The 22,928-nt window shown below is 58.8% G+C and overlaps 7 protein-coding genes across 7 annotated transcripts; all 7 read right to left on the bottom strand.

Moving 5' to 3' along the window:
- Positions 1 to 293: 293 nt before the first annotated feature.
- On the bottom strand, positions 294 to 1,799 carry JKF63_07509 (uncharacterized protein; the record flags this gene model as incomplete). Its single annotated transcript, XM_067903446.1, has 1 exon — positions 294 to 1,799. One exon carries the CDS (start codon positions 1,797 to 1,799, stop codon positions 294 to 296), a length of 1,506 nt encoding a protein of 501 aa, XP_067758871.1.
- Positions 1,800 to 2,794: 995 nt separating this feature from the next.
- On the bottom strand, positions 2,795 to 7,315 carry JKF63_07508 (uncharacterized protein; the record flags this gene model as incomplete). The annotated part of the gene is made up of 1 exon (XM_067903445.1): positions 2,795 to 7,315. The coding sequence occupies one exon, from the start codon at positions 7,313 to 7,315 to the stop codon at positions 2,795 to 2,797; it is 4,521 nt and encodes a 1,506-aa protein (XP_067758870.1).
- Positions 7,316 to 8,847: 1,532 nt separating this feature from the next.
- JKF63_07507 (uncharacterized protein) lies at positions 8,848 to 12,427 on the bottom strand (the record flags this gene model as incomplete). The annotated part of the gene is made up of 4 exons (XM_067903444.1): positions 8,848 to 10,260; positions 10,408 to 11,699; positions 11,733 to 12,104; positions 12,193 to 12,427. The coding sequence occupies 4 exons, from the start codon at positions 12,425 to 12,427 to the stop codon at positions 8,848 to 8,850; spliced, it is 3,312 nt and encodes a 1,103-aa protein (XP_067758869.1).
- Positions 12,428 to 16,726: 4,299 nt separating this feature from the next.
- Positions 16,727 to 17,017, bottom strand: JKF63_07506 (uncharacterized protein; the record flags this gene model as incomplete). The annotated part of the gene is made up of 1 exon (XM_067903443.1): positions 16,727 to 17,017. One exon carries the CDS (start codon positions 17,015 to 17,017, stop codon positions 16,727 to 16,729), a length of 291 nt encoding a protein of 96 aa, XP_067758868.1.
- A 91-nt stretch (positions 17,018 to 17,108) lies between these two features.
- On the bottom strand, positions 17,109 to 19,010 carry JKF63_07505 (uncharacterized protein; the record flags this gene model as incomplete). Its single annotated transcript, XM_067903442.1, has 1 exon — positions 17,109 to 19,010. The coding sequence occupies one exon, from the start codon at positions 19,008 to 19,010 to the stop codon at positions 17,109 to 17,111; it is 1,902 nt and encodes a 633-aa protein (XP_067758867.1).
- A 77-nt stretch (positions 19,011 to 19,087) lies between these two features.
- Positions 19,088 to 20,662, bottom strand: JKF63_07504 (uncharacterized protein; the record flags this gene model as incomplete). The annotated part of the gene is made up of 1 exon (XM_067903441.1): positions 19,088 to 20,662. One exon carries the CDS (start codon positions 20,660 to 20,662, stop codon positions 19,088 to 19,090), a length of 1,575 nt encoding a protein of 524 aa, XP_067758866.1.
- Positions 20,663 to 21,130: 468 nt separating this feature from the next.
- JKF63_07503 (uncharacterized protein) lies at positions 21,131 to 22,435 on the bottom strand (the record flags this gene model as incomplete). Its single annotated transcript, XM_067903440.1, has 1 exon — positions 21,131 to 22,435. One exon carries the CDS (start codon positions 22,433 to 22,435, stop codon positions 21,131 to 21,133), a length of 1,305 nt encoding a protein of 434 aa, XP_067758865.1.
- Between the last annotated feature and the right edge of the window lie 493 nt (positions 22,436 to 22,928).

Genomic DNA, 22,928 nt, shown 5'->3' with positions numbered 1-22,928 from the left:
TAACATATCCAAAACCTCCATCCCCTCCCCCCACAAAAAAAAAAAACTCTCTCCACTCCCTGCCTATATCCCGCGCACCTATTATCTGTTGCATCGACCACAGAATGTCCACACGACACCCCAAAACCCCCACCATGCGAAGCGCGAAGCCAAGGGAGCAGAAAGCAACGGACAGGCACAAGGATGAATAAAGAGGGGGTGCGGCAGGTGACAATGGAGACTTCAGGCGGGGGCTGAGGTGAGGATGGGGGCAACACAAGAGGCGAAGTCCCACGGACACACACACGCACACACTACTCATCTCCTGAGGCGTAACGCTTGTAGATCCGCTCCTGAAACTCACGAATCGCGCGCACCACGCGCTCCATCTGCTCATGCGGCGGCAGGATCGTTGTGCGGAAGTGCAGGGTTCCCGGCTCCTGCCCAAACCCGGACCCCGGCACAACAACGACACCGCTCGACTCCAGCAGCTCCAGTGCCCACCGCGCGTCCAGTGCAAGACGCCGCCCCTCCTTCGCGTTCAGTTCCTCGTTCCGCTCGCTGTACCCCGCAGGCAGCTCCACCTTCGGGAACGCGTACATCGCGCCCTCCACCGGCTGGCACGACAACCCACGTACAGCACCCAGCTCGCGCGCAAGCAGCGCAGCGCGCTCCTTCAGACCATTGAAGATCGCATCGTACTCGCGCCGGTACAGCGCGTAGCTCGTATCGCCCTCACGCGGCGGCGAGCACATCAACGCAGTCATCACCTGCCCGTTCACGTTCGCACATAAGTTGATCGAGCAGAGTTTCACAACCTGTTCGCGCAGCGCGCCCGGCAGATTCGTCATGCAGAAATATCCCCCGCGCCGCCCGCACTCCCCAATCACGCCCTTTGACGTCGAGTGCAGCGACACCAGCATCGTCTCCGCGCAGTACGGTGCAGGCATCCCCAGCAAAACCTCGCGGAAGCTCACAAACTTGCGCCCCGCCTCGTACACGTTTTCCTGGTACACCTCGTCCGCGAGCAGCAGCATCCCGTGCTCGTGGCAGAAGCGTAAAACGTCCTCCATCACGCAGCGCTCCAGCACGTTCCCCGTCGGGTTCCCGGGGTTGATGCACACAAGCATGCGCGGAGTCGCCCCGCTCTCCGCCACGCACCGCTCATATGAAGCAACCAGGTCCGACGCCTTCATACCCCACCTCTCCGCTTCGCGCATGTAGTACGGCGCCTTCACCCCACCAAGCAGCGCGATCTGCGCAGAATACAGTGGATACTGCGGGATCGGTATCATCACAGCGTCACTTGCGCCGCTCACAAGCAGCTGCAGGAAAATCTTCGCGCCGACGCTCGCGCCGTCCGTCAGACAAATATCGCCCACAGTCGCGGCGGGGCCCACGCCGTGGTCGCGCTCGTTGATGTGCGCCGCAACAGCAGCGCGAGCGAACTGGTACCCGAATGACTCCGAGTACGCGCCGGTGCCCGTGCCGATCTGCGCAAGGTACTCGCGTGCGCGCGAAACAGCGTCCGCCGGCAGCCGTGCAACGATCTCTGCGTCCTCCTGCAGGAACGGCGCGTCTACCAACGCCATCACCTGTCGACAGAACGTCAGCGGCATCTGACCCAGCGACTGGGGGTTGCCGATGTTGCAGTACACAAGGCTCTCGAAGGGGTAGGAACCGCGGCCACCGGCCAGGTCCGCCTTGATCTCATCCGCGCGGGACGGGATCAGCCCCCGCACCGCGTACTCCGCATCAATCACGCGAGGGTTGATGTAAAATGACTTTGGTGCCAAACGACGAGAGAAGTTGGAGAACATTTTGTGAAATGGCGTAGAGATACACCCGCTATTGCCTGTGTGTGTATGTGTGTGGGGGGAGGGAGGGGAGGGGGGGGGGATACTACGGTTTGTCTTGGTTCGTTTTCTCAGATTTTTCTCTGGTGTGTTTGAATGGGCACTTCCCAACACCGCTCATGAAATTTGAAAGTGTGGGCGTTTGGAAGGTAGCGATGCTTCACACACCCACTCACCCACCCCCCGCCGCCCTCAGCTCGTGTTGTGGTGCGTACAAACGCGGAGGTGTTCGAGGGTCTCAAAAGCGAAGATACAGCGAGGAATGACCTTGGAAACCAGAAGTACACAATGTAATGCACCGTGACCACGGAGTACAGGGCGAACATGAAGGGGGGGGGGGGCGAAAAGGCGTCCGGATACATGCGAATGACGGAATGGATGTGCGGTGGGGGTTAGATGTTTTGTTTGTCGGCGTACGTCCCCCCCCCCTCCCTCCTCCCCACCCACGTTTTTCCGTTTGGTTGTTTGCGGCTCTCATCCTGGAGTGGACGGCCCCCCCCCTTCTTCCCCCAGTCTTGACGTGTGTTCCGTTGAACGCAGGGAAAGCGATGCTGTCAGACGGACGATTTTTCTTTTGGGGGGTCGTTGTTCGACTACAGAAGCAAATAAAGAAACGAGCAACAACACACACACACACACGCACACGACCAACCCTTCCCCCTCCCCTCCGTTCATTCCTTGTTGCCTTCCTGTGCATCTCCTCTCGCTACAGTGGTCATTGAGGGCGTCTGGCTTGTAGCGTATCGTTTTTGAAGAAAATAAATCATGGACAGCGGACACCACACTACACACACCCGCTCCTTGTAAAACTGAACGCCGAGAGGCGAACCTCCTCCTTGTCGCATGTTTCCGTTTTCTGTGTGACCTTTTCTCAGAGGCGTTGAGCGCTGCCGTGCAGATGTCCCACCCACCCCCTACCCACTCACGAACCCCTCTTTTCGGACCATACCCGATCTTGATCAGAATAGCGTCGAAAATCGTCGCTCGAGCTGGGACAGAGATGACACCTCGGACACAGATAATGCAGACCTGACGCTTGGCGGGATAGTCGCAGCCACCGCCCCCATGGCGGCTGCCGGCTCTGAGGAACGCGTGCATTGCCCCTTCATTTCTTCATGTGATTCTTGAACCACCGCCCCCGCCTTCATAGTAAGGCCGCCCATCCTTTTCTTCACCACTGATTGGTTCTCTTGTGTAAGATCTGATATTTGAGCTGTGGAGAGCGTGGCAGAGTAAGACAGCTGCCGAGGATCGAGCTCGACATGGGTGCCAGCATCGCTATCCTTGGAATAGCAGCTCGAAGATACAGGGTGCCCTTGCACCATAGGGTTTCTCGCCAGGTTGTCGGGACTGGTCCCGGGAAAGAAATCGCTGGCCATTGACGCAGATTCCACGGCATCTGCCAGCACTGTACCTGCCGCACTCACGCCCATAGATGACCGAGCTATGCCGTGGCTGTCTTCGGGTTCGTGCTGGCCCTGGTGCTTGAAGCCGGGCCCATGCTCCGGCGAAGAAAGAGAGTTCAACTCGGTGACACCTGTACTGCTCCGCAGGGCCCCGCTGAGGTAGGCGTCTGCCGGTGTTGTTGGTATCTGTGATGAGGATAAGACAGCAGCGCTGGACCCAAGCGGGGACATCCCCTCTGGCGGCCAGAGGCCCAGCGATTGCAGAAGCCGTTGTTGTCGGCCCGCAAGCTGCTCAAGGGTGTGTGCAATGTTGCCCCCTCTTCGAGAGGTCGGAATGGGATTCTCTCTTGACACCGGCGCAGTCGTCTGTCGCGGAGCTGCAGTGGCAGAGTGGCGGCTTCGAGATGCAGCGGCAAGGCCGTCACCGTCATTCGACACCTTCTCTGAATCATGCCAAGAAGCACCGCCACAGGCGCCCTCGCCTGGGCCAAGCATGTGGATCACCTCACCGCCGTTCGCGAAGTCCACCGCCGACGTCGGCGGTGGCGTTGGCTGCACAAGCGTCACTGCGACCGACGATCGCGGTTGAGACGCAGAGCCGAAATCGTCCTCCTCCTCTCCCCCCCCTCCGTCGCCATTGAAATGAGCTCCGTCGTGATCAGAGGTGACCGGGATGGCAGAGTTGCCGTCTAGCCGCTGCCGTGGTGCATGGAGCGGTCTTCGATGGGCTGCCCCCTCTCGCCCGTGATTCGCGAGTATTTCCTGGACAGTGTCACGAAGGTACTGCTGCAGGCCCGCATCTTCGCTGTGAAGCATGTTGCGGCGAGCACGAGAAACAGGCGGCACTCCACGCTGAGCTGTCACAGCGCTGCTGGAGACAGCGGCAGCAGCAGCAGCAGGCGCGCCAACAAAGGGAGCTGGCGATGAGAAATGGGAAAGCCGCGCGATGAGCTCCGCTGCGCGCACGCCCGGGGCGGATACTTCATGGTTATAGGAGACGCTGTCACCGAACGTGCAAGGCGGCTGCACGCCACCAGCCGCGCTCACTGTCGTGCTGGAGTTAAAGCTTCCATGGCACCTGGAGGGTGTCACGTACGTGCCCACGGTGCAGACTTCTGCAGTTGATCCAATCGCCAGTGATGCGGATGCCGCCTGTCGCAGATGGCTTGCTGGCGCCTCAGCACCAGAACCAGCGACCTCATCTGCGTCTCTCGTCGAGATCGTCACTGGCACCCCTCGCCCTCGTGGAGCACTCACATCGTCGAAGAAAACCTCGCCTGGCTGTCTTGCCAGCGGCGTCGCCGAGTGCAGTCTTTGTGTGGGCGAATATCCATGAGCAAGACCCGTGGCGTACGAGCCCGAAACCGGGGTACCTCCTGCCATCACCGTCGACACCTGGTGCTGCTGGTCTTCCTCCTCCTCGGAGATGTTGTAGACGTGGCGCACCTGGTGACGGGAGAGGAGTGGCGTAGAGAGCAATTGCGCGCTTGCCAGGTCAGTAGGGGTGCGTGGAAGAACCCCTCTGCCTGCTGGGGGTGTACCCCCGCCACCCCGGGCGGCGTTCTGGGCCGGCGCGAAGGAAAGCCCTCGCACGGTCGAGGAAAAGGGCGATATAGTCGTACGATTGCTGCCGAACGCCGTGGCAGCGATGCCAGCGGATCGCTGAGCCGACCACGGAGAGCCAGCAGCAGCCGTGCGCGGCGTCCCAGGATGCAGTGGAGGAGGCGCGGTCAGTGGGGACTCGGCACGAAATGAGAGTGGCGGCTGAAGCGGATGACCGGTTTCAGTGGATGGCGCCGCACGCTTCTGAGCAGGACCCTGATCTGTGCCTCGTCGCACAGTGCGCTCAATTGTCTCGACATGCTGGCGGGCCGCATCCCGCGTCGACCCAGCTGACAGACGCTGAGGACTCGACAAGGGGTTGTCCGTGCCTGGATGGGCACGCGTCACAGGGGCAACGCCCCTGGAAGACGGCGACGACGCAGTTTCCCCCACGTCACTCCTGGGTGGAAGAGGCGCACTGCCCTCCTGCACAGTATAAACAATGTCACCAACGCCAGTGGGCACGAGACCACGTGTTTGGTGGCCTTGCCTTTTCGATAGAGACGGAGTACTACCCTGCGCCCCGGCCGCCCACTCGAGCTGCAGCGCCGGCGACCACACGCTCTCCTCCTCCTCTTCCTCCTCCTCTCCCGCCGTCACCTCGCCGTTCCGCCGACGACGACTACCTCGCACAGAGACCCGCGGCACGCCAAGGAGAGATGCCAACGTGTGTTGCGCTGCCTGTCGCATCTCTCGTGTCCATGTGGCCTGCTCCATGACACACCGCAGCAGCTCCGCCTCCCCCTCTCGTTCTTGCAAGCGCGCCCGCAGAACATGTATGCTGCACTCTGCCCGAGATAGCTGCTGAGACTGCGCCGTGTGAGCCTGCTGCAGCCGCTCACGCACCTCCTGTTCACTGGAACACTTAGCTTGGAGCGCCTCTGCATCGCGCCGGCTGCGAAGGGCAGCGGCTTCATGCTGTAGCGCGCGCGCCTGGGCCTCCTCCAGTTCTGTCCGTAGGAGGCGCAGTTGTTGGCGGAGATCACCCTCGAGTTTTGAAGCGCGGGTTGTGACATCTGCAATCTGTTCGCGATGGGACTGCTGAAGGGCCTCTTGCTGCCGTAACGCCTCTTGCGTCGCCTTGCGGGCGGCTGCCAAATCGTCTTGAAGCACCTGAGCACGGTGCTGCTCCTGAGCCACCTGGCCGCGGTATAACAACTCCAAGTCTTGGGCACGTTGGGTGTAGCGCTGCGCATCTTGACGTGCCGCCTCCTCTTGATCGGTCAGCCGCGAGCGGAGCATGCTCACCACCCTCTCCAACTCCGCACGGAGCTGCTCTTTTTTTGCCACAACCGTCTCCAGCTCCGAGAGGCGCCACCGCATGGACTCGCGCTCCTCATGCGCAGCGGTGTGGCCAACACTGAGCTGATCCATCTCCTGTTGCACCAACCGCGCCTCACGCCGGGTTGCTGCCGCCCTCGCCTGGAGCTGTTCCTCCTTTTCTTGCAATGCGGTGCGAAGCTGCTGCGCATGCGCAGCGGCCTGTGCTCGTAGCGCCTCTTGATACCTTGACTCCGCGCGGTGCACCTCCCCTTGGAGTTGAATCATCTGCCGACGCAAATCGCTATTGTCAGCCATGCAGGCGTCGCGTTGGGCTTGAATGGCGTCTCTCTCACCAATAAGCGTGTCGAGCTGCTCGCGAAGGAGACTAGAATTCCTAGACCACTCTCCCTCGAACTGTTCGATGCGCTTTTGCTGGTGTGCGTGACTCGCCTGCAATTGCCGAAACTCGGCACTCTGCGCCTCGTATTGCGCACGGAGACTACTCAACTGCAGCCTCAACCCATCTGTCTCGCGTGTTGCGTCATTGTAGTCTTCACCGAGACGCTGCAATAGAGTGCGCACCTCACTAAGCTCCGCGGAGGCGGTGTCGCGCTCCTGGAGCAAAGAAAAAATGCGGCTGCGCTGCTGCTCCACCAGCTGCGGAAGCGGCACCAAGCTACTGAGGGTGCCATCCGCAGCACTAGAAGGAAAGTCAGTTACCAAGGCCCCATGGGCCGTTGTGGGCACCATCGACGGCAATGGGCGCTTCGGTTCGAGAGTGGCGGCGTCACGATCGATTTCCTTGTCACGTGTGAATGAGCCGCCGCGCCGCCGGTTCCCTGATGAACAGACGGTGGGCTTCGAGGGTGTACACGAGGAGGCGACGGATGCGGTGCGTGACGACGTGGTCGACGATGGCGCCGCTGATACCGCCGCCAACGACCCCACTGCGCTCTCTGGAGTATCGGGTCGGCTGCAAAGTGCACCGACCACAGAGCCTCTCCGGGTATCGGTCGGAGACGAAAGAGTGGCAGAAGATGCAGAAAAAGACGACAACGGTATCGTTCCTTGAGGGCGAAAATTCCGGTCGTCAGCAGATGCCTCAGTGGTGGCGCCTGTGGAGGGGTCGAATGGTGCGCGCTGCGCACTGATGCGCGGGGTGCCGCCCTGATTCACCCGCGGCGGCGGGGCGTACAGGGCGGCAGGCATACGGATATCTATGGTTTAACCTTGTCTTGGGGGGGGGTGCACACGTCCTCCCGCGTCAACCTTTACGGGACTCACCGAGAGGATCGTCGCGTTGGTGGTTGACTCCGCAGCGCTCCTCCCTCCCCCGTGTTTAACGCTGAGTCGGCACGCACGCACACACGCACGCATGCACACACACACACAGACACTCAAAGAGAGACAAGAATACAAGACTTTTTTTTGTACGGCGCTATGACAATGATAGCTCACGTGTGAGTGTGTGTGTGTAATTACATCTACATATACATGAGTATTTATGTGGGGCGTGGTTCTATCTATGTGCAACGGAAGGCGCCGCTACTTGACGCTGGACAGCCTTTCGTTCTCGATTGCTCGTTCGTACTGTTCGCTTGTTGGGAAGAGGGGGGCCGTTGGGGGGGAAGAAGAAAGAGAGAGGAAGGGAGAGGTGGAAAAGAGAAGGCGGGTGTTTAGGTACAGCCGTCTCGTCCAACAGTTCAGGACAAGAAGAAGAAGAGGAGGAGAGCACAGCAGAACATCGAGGTGGGCACGTCTGCAGCAAACCGAATGTGTGAGAGTGTGTGTGTGCGAGAGAGAGGGGGAGAGGGGGGGGAATGGGGTAAATGCAGAGCTGCAACAAAACAACGAAAGTGGACGGGGTGTGGAGGGGGGAGGGGGGGGAGGGGGAACGACGATCCTGAACACTGTTCGGGCAGCGCACGCACTGCCTAATGACCTCCCTCCCCCCCCCAAGCCTAATCAGCATCGGAGGCGTGTAGGTGCTTTGTCCTCCGCCCCAGAATAACGCCAGTGCGAGCAAAGGCGGGAGAGAGGAAGAATTGCAGTAGTGCTGCAGTTGAGGCAATCGTTCAAATCTGCGCACATACCCTTCACACTCAGACACACAGACACACACGCGTGTGCGATACATATAAGCAAACATATGCGCACACGTTTATGTATGTGAGACCTCCAGTTCGACGCCCTTTTTTTATCCATGCCTTCGCCAAACAGCCACAAGCACGCATATATACACATTGCATACACGCACTACACAGAGACAAACAAACAAACAGGAGAAAAGAAATGAGCTGCATGTGCCCTGGGCCTTCTATCTATAAGTGTAAAAGCACTGGAAGAGAAAATAATAATAAAAAAACATCGTACACAGCAGGAATCACCTGATGACCGTGCAGCGTCTGAAAAGAAGAGCACCAATCAGTCAACAGCACACACACACACACAACGCGGGCTATCCAGAGCGATGCGCCTCCGGTATGTCGATTGTCTCCCTCCCTCCCCCCCCCCGCCCCCTCCTTCCGAGTGCAAAAACTCATCTGTAATCCAAGTTTAAGCACGCGACGGCATCGACGCAGGCGAACGACTACTCATGACAACCCAACAGTTACGAGAGACAGAGAGACAGAGAGAGGTGACTATGGCATTGCTGCTGCAATTACAAAGATGGCGGAGGCGGACGCGGACGCGGACGCGGACGCTGCGGCAGGGAGAGCCCGAGCCACTCCCTCCGCCTCTTAGAGCTGGAAGAGTTGCACTGCCTGCGCACGCAGCATAGAAATCTCTTCGTAGCGACAGCGGACAAACGCGACCGGTGGGATATCCACGCCTCTCCCTGGCGTAGTTGCCCCGACAGCAGCAAGCGCCGCCGAGGATGACGCGGAGACGGAGGCGTTGGTACCCGGGCCACCACGCGACTGGCGTGCCCATTCTTTACTCGAAGCATCCTCTTTACCTCTCGATGGTGCGCTATTCTCTGCCCCACTTGATCCACCCTCGCCTGCCGCACCCGACGTTTCGGGAATCGGGTTTGTATTCTCGTTGGCAAGCCTGTGTTGACCGGATGGCATCACAAGTTCTGCCATTGTATTGAGGTGCTCTTCCGCCCTGTTGAGATGCTGCAGTGCCGCCGCGGCGCGCGCGTGGCGCGAGGTAGGTCGGCCCGCGGCATCCGCACTGGATGAGGGTGATGTCGCCAGCGACCCATCATCTGCGTCACGCGATAGGAGGCCCGGAGTGCAGCTTGGGAAGCACAGAAACCCCTCAACTGAGTTCCGCGCTCGCTGCACATAGTGCTGGACGATGAATGGAAGGGCCAGGAGTAGGTCCTCGGTGGACGCAGCAGGGCTTTGCGCAAGCTTTTCCAGATATACGCAGGCGCGGGTGTAGCTCGAGTTGGCGATGTGGTGCGTGGCGATTCGCCGCACATAGGCCGGGTAGCCTGGTGAAGAGCTCGAGTCGTACGTCTCTGCGCGCTCGAGGCACGCGATGCTCTCGGCAATGCGACCGTCATGCTCCAAGCAATTGGCCACCGCCACCCACATCCCTGGATCCGCCGGCCGCAGGGAAGTGGTGTGCCAGTAGTAGTAGAGAGCGTGGTGATACGCCTCAAGCAGCTCGTATATCTGACCGAGGTTGTACCAACCGCGGTAGTCGCGCTCGTTGAGTTCCACCGCCGTGCGGTACGCCTCAACCGCTGCTGTCGTATTTTTCACCTCCACGTAGGCATGCCCGAGCAGCAGCCACGCCTCTGCGCACTGCGGATCGATCGCGGTTGCACGATGGAAATGCAACGCGGCCCGGTCGTGCTGGCCAAGCAGCACATAGTAATTGCCTACTGCGAAGTTTGTCTCTGCCCTGAACGCGTCCGCTTGGTACACCGACTGGGCGAGACTGCTGAGACCCAGACGATCCCGTTTTGTGTACAGTACGTTGGAGTAGTCGTACAAGATGGCGAGGTAATGTGGGTCGATAGAGCGAATTCGCTGGTAGAGCGCCTCCGCCTTATCGAGACGGTTGCGTTGGTGATAGTAAAAGCGTGCGAGCTGGCTGAGAAAAAACGGCGTGTCGGGAAACAGAAGCGAGAAGCACTCCCACGCGTTGGACAGTGTGGCAGCGGGGATGAGCGACGTTGCACCGGCGTTGGTTCGCCGCGACGACGACGGCGGCGGCGGCGGCGGGGGGGAGGAGGAGTTGCTTGTGCCCGCCATTGCAGTCGTCATGGTAGAGAAGGCGGTGTGATCTTCAGTTGGTGTGAAGTGGGACGGCAGCGTTGTCGCAACGCAAACGCCCTTCACGGTGCTTGCTGGAGCCGCCGTGGGGTTCGACCCTGCCGACGACTGTGGGTATCCGTCACTGGGAGTCGAGACGGCAGCAGCGGCGATGCGCAGCCGTGCCGAGGACACCGGCGTTACCCCCAGCAAACACCGCACCTCGGCAGCGAAGATGTCCACCATAAAAGAAGGCTCCAGACCGTCAAGAACAGCATCCAGCTCTGTCAGCTGCGCCTCACGAGCAACCAGGCACGTGAGGTCTTCCCAGGCACACCGCAGCAGCGGGTTGACGCTGACCGCCGCCAGCAAATATGTCGCACTCTCCTGTCTCATGTAAAGTTCCCGCAGCACCACGCCCATCAGCCACGACAGATATGGATCAACATGTAGCAAGTCCATGGCGGATGTCATGTCCCCTGTACCGTCTATCACCGCCCCCTTGGCGACAGAAGAACCAGCTGGAGAGAGATTTGAGAAGACGGATGAGGCATTGGTGCTCGGAAAGGCTTTGTCGCGCATGCTGCGAGCTGGCTTTGTCGTCGCAGGCCGAGAAGAACAGGCACCGGTGATCCCTACAGGGGCTGCTCCACTTGCTGCTGTGGCTGGAGAGGCAACGCTTGCCCGCCACGACGTGCTCGATTTCGTCCACGAGTGCTTCGCGCTCGGCGTGTGCTGAGTGTCAGAAAGTCTCTCCCCCGGCGCGGTGTGCACCGCCGCCCCGTCCTCTCCGCCGTCGCAATGCCGTCCCTCGGGATCGTTGCTGCTAAAACTGGGTAAGCTTAGTGTGTTAATTGGATTGTGCATCGCCTCGAGTAGATAAGCACGCAACACTCGTGCGTGTGGGTGCAGGGCTCGCTGCGGGGCACCGTGGCCTGTGCCACCACTCCCCGTGCCCCCGCCCTGGGCGGCGTTGTTACTAAGCTGCTTCACCTTCACGCCATCCATGAAGAGGGCATAAAGGCTGAGAAACTGAAGGAGAGGGGGCAACGTCGTCGTGCGGAACCCACGGACCACCTCGGGCTGAGGCAAGGAGATGCCTCCTTCATTTGCATACAGCTCACCTGTGAGCGTGGGCATCGTACCCGGCGCTGTTGAGGGGAGAGAAGCGTCACAGCCCCTGTGAACCGTTGTGTTGCGCATCACCTCGCGTAAAATGAGATGGTGGCACCGCTGATACTCCCCTTTGGTGAAGTACCCCAGCGCGACGCGATGCAGACGTTGCAATCGGGGCTGCATAGACGCATCAAGCGAGGGGGTGGCAGGCGCAGCACCCGATACGAAATAATCATTGAACAAACTGCTATCCAACTGCATAGCGGCCTGAAGGGGAGAAGCGAGGGACTTTCCACCGTGGCCACCGTCGTAAGAGCACGCTTGCACTGGAGCAGAGAGCAGGGACGGCAGTGCGTGGAGACCAATCTCGCTCAGCCACGTTGCCGCACTTGTCAGGCCGCGCCGCTCGCACTGCACAGCAACAACGTCCATCGCTTCGCCAACGGTGATGCTCACTGACGAGTGGGCACCAGATGCCATCCCCGCGGCACCACCGACGGCAGCGGCTGCGGCAGGAGCCAGTTTCTGGAATGCATCCCAACTCCGCCCTGCAGCGCTGCGAGTCCCGCCATACCCTGGAGTGCCCTCTACGCACGGCAAGTCCGATGGGAATGAACATTCCATTGTCGGGCTTACGTAGGGGTGGGTAGGTGTGTACGCATATGTATATGAGGGGGAAGGGTGGAAGGAAGGGGAGGGGAGAAGAGGGGAGGGTAGAGAGGATAACAGCGAGAGGAGACTGCTTCAATTGGCCTCCTCGTGTGTGTATGTGTGTGTGTGTGTGTGTGTGTGAGAGAGAAAAAGAGAGAGCAAGAGACGCATGTTCACGAGTGTGTTTGTGGATACGCACGTGAGGAGGCGGCGTTGGGTCCAAAAAAAAAAAGTTCCCTGGAGGAAAAGTCTTTCGACGTTGCCAGCCACCCCTATGAGCCCGTACACACACGCATATATGTGAGTTCGCACGTGCAGAAACGAATCGGGGGAGTCGCATGCCTTTTTTTTTTCCCCTCCCTCACGTCAGTCACCGATTTTCTCAATGAGATGAGAGAGACCAAGACAACAGACATGGCCGCCAACTCCCCCTGGCCCTCTGCCTGCCCTCCCCTCCTTCGTCGTTGATGGACTTGATTGGATTCATAAGGACTCCCAACAGACACGTAGAGACAGACCGACAAATATATATATATAACAACACGAATCCCCTGGAGAACACCTCGCCTCTTGTCACCTAGACCCCAGATATATGCATATACATCTATATATGCGTGTATTGGGAGGGAAGGGGGAGAGGAGGGGGGGAGGGAGGAGGGAGGAGGGAGGGAGATTCGCGTCTTCAGCCGCGTAGTGTACACGCCAGTGTGCGGCTCGTAGCCCATCTCCGACAGCCCCATCCTCGCCTTTTCCATGCTGGCCTCGATAGTCTGGCGCAGCTGCCGCAGTCGTGCAACGTGAAGCTGACGCTCCAACAAGCTGCCCTCTACCCAGAAGCTGCAGCACCCCGCGTGCACCGAGAGACTGATGGCGTCGCCCATCACAGCCAAATACCGCCGCGCGTTCTCGCTGGACCACCGAATGAACGGGAACATGAGCGCACCCACGGCAAATCCCTGCCCAATGAACAGAGTGAGGTAGTAGTCGCCAATGTACTTGTACCCAGTCGACTCCGGGTGTGCAATGTACTGCATAATCAAACTTGCAAAGCAGTACGCAATCGTCACCCTCATCTGCTGTGCCGCAAAGGCACCGATGGAGAGGGAGAAGAAGAGGATTAGGATGGTCAGCCACTTCGGGCCTGGCTGGATCCAGACGACAACGGACAAGAACGCAAGCGAAACAATAAATGCCTTCAGCACCGTGAAGGTCTCGCGCAGCCCGGCTCCCAGCGTCGGCTGCGTCGTCCAGTACGCAAGAAACACCACAGAGGTGGGCATAGGAAAGATATGGGCTGTGGCCGGCTCCAGACAGACTATCAGCGTTGGCAAGATCGAGATGGCTGACCCGCGAATCGCCCAGTCCACTTTCTCCCAGATCCGGGGCGAGGCGAGCAGCTCCAGAATCGCACCAGTAATGCCGTCACCATGTGGCAGGAAGATGCGTCGATCCCACGAGTAGGCGCGCAGTGCGTCCATGTTGCGCATGCGCAAGCTAGCGAAGGAAGCCCACCCGCCCGTCTTCGAGCCACTTGGTCGCACCATCGACTCAGGGGTCTCTGGGGTGGGCAGCAGCCCTTCTCCCTCGCCGCCGTCACTGCTACGCCAGCCCTTTCCCCCGTCTGCCCCGCAGCCGGACGCGCCCTTGCCGCCCTGTTGGGTGCCCCTCTCGTCGTCGTCGTCGCTGCCGCTGCTGCTTTCACCGGTGCCTCGGCACGCCCTGGATGATGGCGAGGCCTGTCCAAGAAACATGCACAGATCACTCTCACTAGCCGCAGAAGCCACAGAGGAGGGGGAGGCAGCCGCACCGCTCGGCAGGCCCTGCTTAGGTGGCCTAGGTGCGACCGACTCCGGTGGGTGGTGATCTTGGCGCGCATGCAAGGGCCTCTCATTTTCTGAGCGCGGTGAACCGACGACTGCGGCGAAGGTGTTACCCGTGCTGTGCTGAACATTGGTGGCAGATAACACCGACGGTGACCTCATCTCGGGTGATTGTAGCGATGCACCGGAGCCGCCCAAGGCAGCAGGTCTGTTGGCGCGTGCGCGGACATGGCGCCGCACACCGCGGGAGGTACTAGTCCCCTCGGGAGCGCTGGTACGCCCTCTGTGGAGCGTGGGGGCAGCTAAGTTCTCTGTCTGTGGCATCGCAGTAGACATGCAGACACAAGACTACTGTTTGTTCTCTCTGTGTGTGTGTAGGGGGGGGGAGGGGGGGGGGGGGGGCTAAAAATGAATAAGTTTAATGTTAACGGATGTATGTGCTTGTGTGAGCATGAGGGGTGCAATAAAGACACGTGTACGCACAAAATCTTACAATACACGCAGACAGAGCACACACGCTCCACACCAACACACAATGCAACAATAAAAACAAGAAAACAAAGACAGCAACGAAAAAGAATTTAAATAGATATATAAAGAAATATAAAAATGTATGTGCGTGTTTATGTGCAGAGGGGATGAGGCGGAAAAAAACAACGGAGAGGGGCCCAGGGGCCGTGTCAGGACATCTACGGATGTGTATGTGTTAGGCGCAATGTCCCTCGTGAAGGGAGGAGGACGAGAAAGGCGCGCACACACAATGTTGAACACGAAAAAAATAGATGATACAGGAATAATAATAATATGAGGACTCTACAGATACATACATGTGTATATGTACATATACATATATATGGCTGTGGAGGTGTGTGTGTGTGTGTGTGTGTGTCCTGGCAAAGTCGATGGCGTGGTCTCTCTTCTTCCTCTTGTGTGTGTTGTTGTTTTTTGCGGGGAGAGGGAAGAGAGGGAGGGGGGGCTTGATGTTTCCAATCGTCGGCCCTCTTTCGCTCGTGCAAAGTCTCCACTGGATGGAAGGAAAATGAGTCAGAAAAAGAGTGGCACATAAAACAACAACAACAAGGAAATCAACCACAAAATGTCCACACAGGCACAATAGACACACACACACACACACACGCACACAGATGAAGAAGAGAGAAGAATTAAATCTCGGGTATACACATGCATACATGAACGCATATACGTGTATGGAGGAGGAGGAAGGAGGAGGAAGGAAGAGAAAGAGAATAGACAAGCGCAGGGGAGGAGGAGGTCTGCCCACAGAAGGAGGAAGGGGAAGGGAGAGACCCTGAGGAGTACCAAAAAAAAAAGGGGGGAAGAAAATGAGTCGGAAAAAAAATGTCGAGTTCAGCCGTGCCGTACACCACCACTCTATGCCACCACCACCACCACCACCACCACCACCCCCAAGGAAATCCGTCCTCTGGAGTCGAAACGTGTTGGCGCTGGCACACGAATACGTGAGACACGACGCACTCGTGCAACACGGTGTGTGCTTCGTGTGCGTTTCGGGAAGGAGCGAGTCAAGGTGCGTGTTTTAGAGCACGACCACCCCCCGCCAGCAGATAAAAATGTCTACCAGACCTGCACACATGCGCGTGAAGACACAATGTAAGTAGTGTATGATGAACTCTTCTGGGAAGAGGAAGGGAACGAGATAGACTCGAGTTTCGGACATCCAAAGACTGAACACAATCTCTTCCCGTAACGCGGACAACAGAGGCAGTAACAACAACGCGCTGCGCAAGGGGGACGGCGAGTACAGCTTTTTCCTTTGTCTTCTTCCCCTTTGCGAATTAAAATGGAGAGGCGGGACATACAAGAAAGAGGAGAGCAGGAATGAAGACGATGTCGCCACGGAGAGAAGATGAAGCGAGGTTGCGTGTGTGTGTGTGTGTGTGTGTGTAGAGGAATATGGGTGCACGTTGCTACGTGAACAAATAGGGGGATAGAGCAAAGAGTGGGTATGGTTGAGGAACAGTTGATACGTAAGCGGACCCGACAAATGGAGGGGTGGGTAGAGTAGTTGTAGCGGGGAAAAAAACAAAACACACACGACCTGTGTCCCCCAACCACCGTCCAGTCAGCCCACCCTTGACACACACACACACACACACACATACACACGCAGGCGCGCATTACAGCACGTGCAGTGCTTTTAGATAAAACACACTTTCTTCTTGCCTTCGTGATGTTATCTGGAAGAATGGGATCGTAAGCAAGCTGCCTGCACCTCTCTCTACTCCTATTCCGCATCAAATATGAATCAGTTGATTGTCTCAGTGGGTGTGTGGCGCTCGTGTTCAAGTGCGTCTGCCGAGCACCGCTGCAGTAACCCTCCCCTCCTCTGAGCATCGAGTACTTCACAGCGTATAGGAGATGCGCACGCTTTTGTATAATACACACACGCGGCCATGCAGGAGCACGAATAGCAGGTAATGAAAACACCTCGCCCCCTCCCCCCTCAGCAATTCACACACACTCACAACAAATAAAAAAGGAGGAGACCCTGACGCCGGCGAAGCCCTTCGAGAGCATCGCGCCGCCACGACAGCCACATGCAAGCCTATTTGCAGCGCACACATACGGAGCCACACAAGCCCGCCCACACAAACACTCAAGCCCCTTTTTTTCCCGACCCCGAGTACTTCTCTCACCCAAAAAAAAAAATGTCCATACAGCCTTCGGATGGTGAATAGTGTCTCATAAAGCATCCACCGAAGCTCAGGTATGCGCAGAGGCTGCATGACATTACAATGGTCTCTGCTCCTCCCCTGCACACACACACACACACACACTCACAGCTTCTTGGCCATCTCCATCCCGTGCACCACCTCCAGCAAGTAGCGCTCAATCTCCTCCATCTGTGTGATCAACGCGCGGAGGCCGAAGAGAAATGCCTCCAGGCTGTGGATGTCGCTATTCGCTAGAACATACTCGCTCTTGTTGTCCTCACCGCCCACATCATCATCTGGCTGCAGCAGACGCAGCAGGGTGGTGTTGGGGATTTGTGTGCCAGCAAAGCTGCGGAGTAATTCGACAGCGTTGCCCATGTTGCTGCTGCTGTTGTTCACACCGGTACCGCGCATGCCGGTGTCCTCGAGAGTCCAGGTGCCACCAGTCCCGCGCGGGGGCGCCGCACCGATGAGCACAGACGCTGAAGCGGAAGGTGCACCGCCTCTAAATGACGCCGATGGCACGACGACGGAAGGTAAGGGGGGGTGTCATCCCTGCGCGCCCACTGCCCTCGGCATCAGCTGCAGCCCCGCCAAAGAAGCTACGGCTCATCACCGGTAGATTGCTCGAGAGGGCAATGAAGGATGCGTTGCCAAGCAGGGCTGGTGGTGGCGGCGCCTGCTGCTGCTGATGGACCGCCAGCCCCTCCACGTACGCACACAACGCCACTGGAATCGCAGGCCCGAGTCGGTTGAAGCTCCCATTGGCGACCACGCTGGTTGGGGGCGGGTTCACTCCGCTACCAGCAGTCCGCCTCCCAGCCGTCGCATCGCCCGCAGCGGCTGCAGCGCTCGGAATGGGGGATGCGGCAGGCGATAAGGGGAGGGCTGTGCAGGAAGCGAGCGTGTCTTTTGTGCCACAAAGGTCGTTGCTCCGGTGGCTCAGGGGCGCACCCATGGCCTTGCCCGCACCCTGTCGATCACCCTCGCTACCGGTCGCACCAGACAATACAGCGCCACGCCGCTCCTCGGCGCACGCGTAATCCTCAGCAACGGCGCTGAGCGGGAGCTCCTGTGAGCCCTTCAATCCCCTGCCGCCATCGCCGAGCGCTCTCTGGCCGTGCGGCGGCGCGGTTGCGGTGCCCGGCGGCGGCGACAGGGAAACATCGCACACTCCGTCAGCCCAGGCCTCCGTCGTGGCGCCCCCACCGCGCCGCTGGTGGGTGAGGAACGAGGATCCCATCAACCCCAGAGGCGGCCAGGGACTCGCACGCGCCCTTCGGCCAAGCGAAAACACGTCACCGCCAGCGATCCCAGCGTCGCCGGTCGGCGCCAACGGAAACATGCCGCTGTTCCTCAGAAGTATGCTATGGTTTGGCACCGCCTCGTCTGCTATGCCCACACAAGCATGGCTGCAGCGCGACGGCGAGCCGCTGCTCGCGTTCTGTGTGTTGGCTGCAGCACCATCCGTACTCGGCGGCGTGGCCGCCGCTGCAAAACTCGTGGGAACAACGGTGTAGTGCGGCAACGCCGAATGCGGGGGCGCCGCCGCCTCTTTCGCATTCGGGGCCGCGGCAGCCGCAGTGCCGGCAACAGCGGCCAGCGGAACGCCGCGGAGAGACTCCGAGACGGACGACTGGGTGCGCTCGTGCCGCCGCCCCCGCGGGCCATCACAGCCCAATGATGCGACAGAAGCGCTACTGTGGCCAAGAGAAGGCGGCGCAGACACTCCAGCCCTGGAATACGCCTCGCTCCCCAGCGACGGGTTCGCGCATACCGCATTGACCGGCGACGCTACCGCAGCGGCCTCAGCGCTCGCCGCACCGTCAACGGCAACGTCGTCCGCGCCCACGATAGAGGAATGCAGGCCGCGGATGCCAGACGGGTGAGACGAGTGCAGCGTCGAGTGATGCGTCGACAAACCAACCGACGCCGTGCCGCCGCCCTGCCTCCTCTTCAGCTCCTCATGAACAGGAAGATGCACCACGATCCTGGAGCTGTTCAGCAGGGCACTATCCCACATGCTTGTGTTGCGGCAGAAAGAGTTGCCGTTGAGGCTGAAGATACTGTTGTTGACAAAGCTCGCGCCCCCGACGGCATTGCCCGCGGCTCCAGATGCCCCGTCGACATCTCGGCGCGCCACCATGTCTGCGGCACTGGGGAGAAAAGATGCATTCAGGACGCTGTCCGCCTGCTGGCTCAACACGTAGTCGCGCAAACGCTGGCGCTCCTCCGAGGTCAACGTGTACGCGATGCGGCAACCGCCGTTGACACTCTGCCTTCGCTGCGAGTGGAACGACCTCGAGAGCGTTGTGCTCTTGCGACGAAGAGGGGGGTCGGGGTGACTCTTCGCATCCGCAGCACTGTCGGCCGTGCTTTTGTGCTCCTGCACCCCGGCGTCCACCATCAAACCAGACGGAGTGAAGACGGACAAACGTGGACCCGCGGTCGCAGTCGCCTGCCCCGCCAATCCTGCCCGCCTCCCTAGGGGTCGCTCATGTCTTCGCCGCTCCCCACCTTGCCTCCACCCTCGTCCCCATCGCTCTCACACAACTCATGCTGGATCGTCTCGATGTACACGGCAACGATGCGGTCGTAGCACTGCATCATCCCAAGCCGCAGACGCGTCAGCTCCGACGTCGGCACGAACGTCACCTTCGACATCAGCAGCAGGTACACCTCCATCGCCTCGTAGAGAAGCAGGCTCAGCTGTCGCGTGTACGGCGAGATCCGGTGCAGCACAACCCAGTGTACAGAAATGTTGGGTGCAGAAGCTACGGCACCGCCACTCGCGTTGCCCTTCTCATTTGATGAGTCGGCCGCCCTCTCCGAGAAAGTGCTCGACATGAACGTGGCGTATGCGTGGCGCATCATCAGCAGTGTCACGACTAGCTTGCGCTGCGCGGACAGGAGCATGCGCCACGCCATGTCTGGGAACTCAGCAGAGTCCATCGTCGGCTCCAGACGTGCCCCAGTCAAGTTCTGCAGCTGCTGGTTCACCTTCTGCTGCATCTCTCTCAGCAGCTCCATCACGTCTGAGCTCACAGCGGTGACGCTGTGCGGGAGATCGAGATTGCGCAGAAGCCGATCCGTGACCTCACGGCCCATGCGCATGCACCCGTCGAACCCTGTCCTCACCTTCGTCTGACACCGCACCGGCCACACTAGAGAGGTGACAACAAAATATATAATTATTGCAAAGCAGTTCTGTTCAATGCGTGCAATGGCGCGGCCTTTATTCTGGTACTCCAGAACCACAGAAATTACACCGGTCGACATCCCATTCCCGATCGCGCCGCAATCGGGCGAGGTTCGCACGTAAGAGCCAATGAACGTCAGCACGAGTGTGCACACGTACAGCACAGGACGCCTTCCGTTGGCGAGCTGCACTCCGACAAGTCCCGTGAGACAGCCGAGTACCGTTCCTAGCAGACGACTCTGTCCATACTGGAAGCTTTCACCTCTAGTAGAGCGGTAGAGCAACGCGATGGTCTCCACGCCGATGACGGGATTCATGACAGAGCTCTCCAACCCATACGTCTGGAAGCACGCTGCCAGTACAATGGAAAGGCTCAGCTTGATGCCCTCCTTTAATCGACGAGTTATAGAATGGCGCAGCGTGATGGCGCTGTACAGCTCCACAAACGCAGACCACAGACTCTGCAAATCACGCTTCAGAAACGTGAGGAAGTACCACAGATTACTGGGGCTGTGCGCAGCGTCTTGGAAGCCGCTGATGAGCTCCATCATCTCCTCCACACTGAAGAGAAAAAAACCAAGTAGGATGTCGCTGCTGTCCGCGCGGTAGTTCTCATTGCTCAGGATCACCTCGTCACGCGCGCTCGACACGGCATCCTCGTAGCGCGCCTTCGCAGCGCGAAACGCCTCCATGTCAGCTGCAGACACGAGGTGATCGAGGTCGACAATGCGAAGCAGCATCGCGTCCATCGCAGCAGCAGCGACACTCATCTCGCCACGGATTCGCTCGCCAAACGCTCGGCACATCGGCGTCTCGATCAGTAGCGGGTTTGCGGCGATCTGCTCCACCACGAGCGTCATCGACTGCACAACGTTGAACACGTTCTTCAGAAACGTCGGAGGGGAGGGGGAGGGGGAGGGGAGTTGCCTTGCCCGAAAACACGAGTGAGAACACACACACACCCAAAAAAAAAGGGCAAAACGTTTAAAAGTGTCATCGGCGGGAAGAGGGAAGATTGGATGAAGGAATACAGGAAGAAGCTGCCGACACGCACGGAAGAGAAAAGGGATGAGCACAAGAAGAGAGAACATCCCCTAGATACAGACGCCGTCAGAGTGTACCTCTTTTTTTTCTCTCCGCACAGGGCACACGCAGGTGCAGCCCTCCCCCAACACAGACTTATTCTCCTTTCAAGATACCCCTTACAGGCCTACCACCAAAGCTGAGACGTCCCTCTCGGATCGTTGTGCGCTTCCACGAAGCCAACTCAGACGAGAATACGGGGGGAAAGGAAAGAGAGAGGAGGAACAACAACATCCCAGAGACACCTACAATGCGCAGTCCTGCAGAGAGACGCCAGAGGAGCATACACCCTGCACAAATCCACTCAAGTGCTGCCGCTCGCCCACATTCTCCCACACCGACGGGCTCGCCACCGTCTTGTTCGTGCCGGCGACCACGGCGTTCGTCTCCGCGTCGTACGGTGCAACGCCCAACCAGGTTAACACCGTCGGAAGCACGTCGAGATGCGTCATCGGTCGCTGGAATGGGGCCATAGTAACGTAGCCCTTCGCGTTGGCAGTGTATGTGGCCATAAAAAAAGCAATCGTGTTCTCGGAGGAGAGATGAGCCGGTGTGTCGTACCGCTTGTCAGTGCCGCCGTGATCCGAGACGCCAAGAAGAAGCCAGTTCTCTTTCAAGCTGCGAGAGCGGTCGCGCACGTAGCTGATCACCTGGCCGACCAACGCGTCTAGGAGATACACCTGAGCAACGTACTCCTTAGAGGAGGCGCTCTGCCGGAACTCCGGCAGGTGGTCGCTGAATGCCCGTACCGCCAGTGCGTCGAAGTGGAAGATAAAGAGGGAGTCCGACAGGTTGTCAGCGTCCGCGTTCTGCGTTGGGGTCTCCTGCTTCGGGGACGAGTAAGCGAGATCACCGAATATGCTTTTCAGGTGACGAGTGAACTGCGCCTCAGCGTGGCCGTCACTGTGATGTTTCGGGTCGGTTGGCGTACTGGTCCTGCGCGTGTCCGTGCTACACGAAGACGACGACAGGCAGTCCAGCTGCACTTTGCCCGAGTACTCGTCGATGCTCGACCGCAGCAGCTCGGCCTGCGACGCCGCACACTCCATGTCAAGCACACCCGGTCGAGAGCACCTGCCCGATGAAACACTGAAGGAATTGATGGCAAGCGAGCTGCCGACGACCGTCACCCTCATCCCTGCGTTCTTCACACGCTTCGCGATACTCGGATACATCTTGGAAGTGGTTGCGTACATCGACATGCTCTCAAGACTCTCGTTGTAGACCTGATGCTCGCGCGGCGGCACACCAGTAAAGCACGAAGTCATCGCTGCCGCTGCACTCACGTGCACCTCACCCGATGTGGCGTTCGCAACCACAACAGAACGAGCGCAGCTGGACTCGGTGCCTGTGGCGCATGGCGCCCACTCACCCCGTTGCGAGGTGAGCATGTACGCAATGTTTGGCAGATACACACCAGACTGCATGAGAGCGTGAAAGACAGTACCAGAGAAGCCCTCCAGGACGATAACCGCCACTCGTGGCGTCGCTTCGGCGTCTGAGCTGGCGCCATTTGTGTAGACAATGGCTACAAAAATAAAAGCAAGCATGGCGATCGTGAAGAACGGAACAAAAAGACGAGAGCAGCAGCCGCCCTTCGGGGCGTTGACGCCCTGCTCCTCATCCAGCTCCTTGATAATCTCCTTCACGGAGTGCGGGCGCTGCTGTTGTCGATGTGCATCCCCTGTAGCGGCGCCTGCAGCAGTCAGAGCTGAGAACTCGGTGTTCGTAGCCCTCCTGGGGCTACCCGGGTGCGCCTCCTTCGAGGCGCCGCTGTCAACGTAGAACTCTCCGAACATTTATCAACAGTCACCTTTGACGAACACCCTTCCCCTTGTGTTAATCTGCTTAGAAATAATTTCTTCTTTAAACACAAAACTTATGTAATATATAAATATATTAATATATATATATCAATATATATATGTGTGTGTATATAAATGTGTGTGTATATATATGTGTATATTCCGAATATATATATATATATGCACACGGATATAGAAGCAGGCGTGGCAGAAGGGAAACACGCGGCGCAGACGAGCC

Source organism: Porcisia hertigi, chromosome 12 (genome assembly GCF_017918235.1).
Source record: "Porcisia hertigi strain C119 chromosome 12, whole genome shotgun sequence".
Lineage (NCBI taxonomy): Eukaryota > Euglenozoa > Kinetoplastea > Trypanosomatida > Trypanosomatidae > Porcisia > Porcisia hertigi.
Note: the sequence above shows the minus strand (reverse complement) of the source record. Positions and strands in the feature narration are given on the sequence as shown.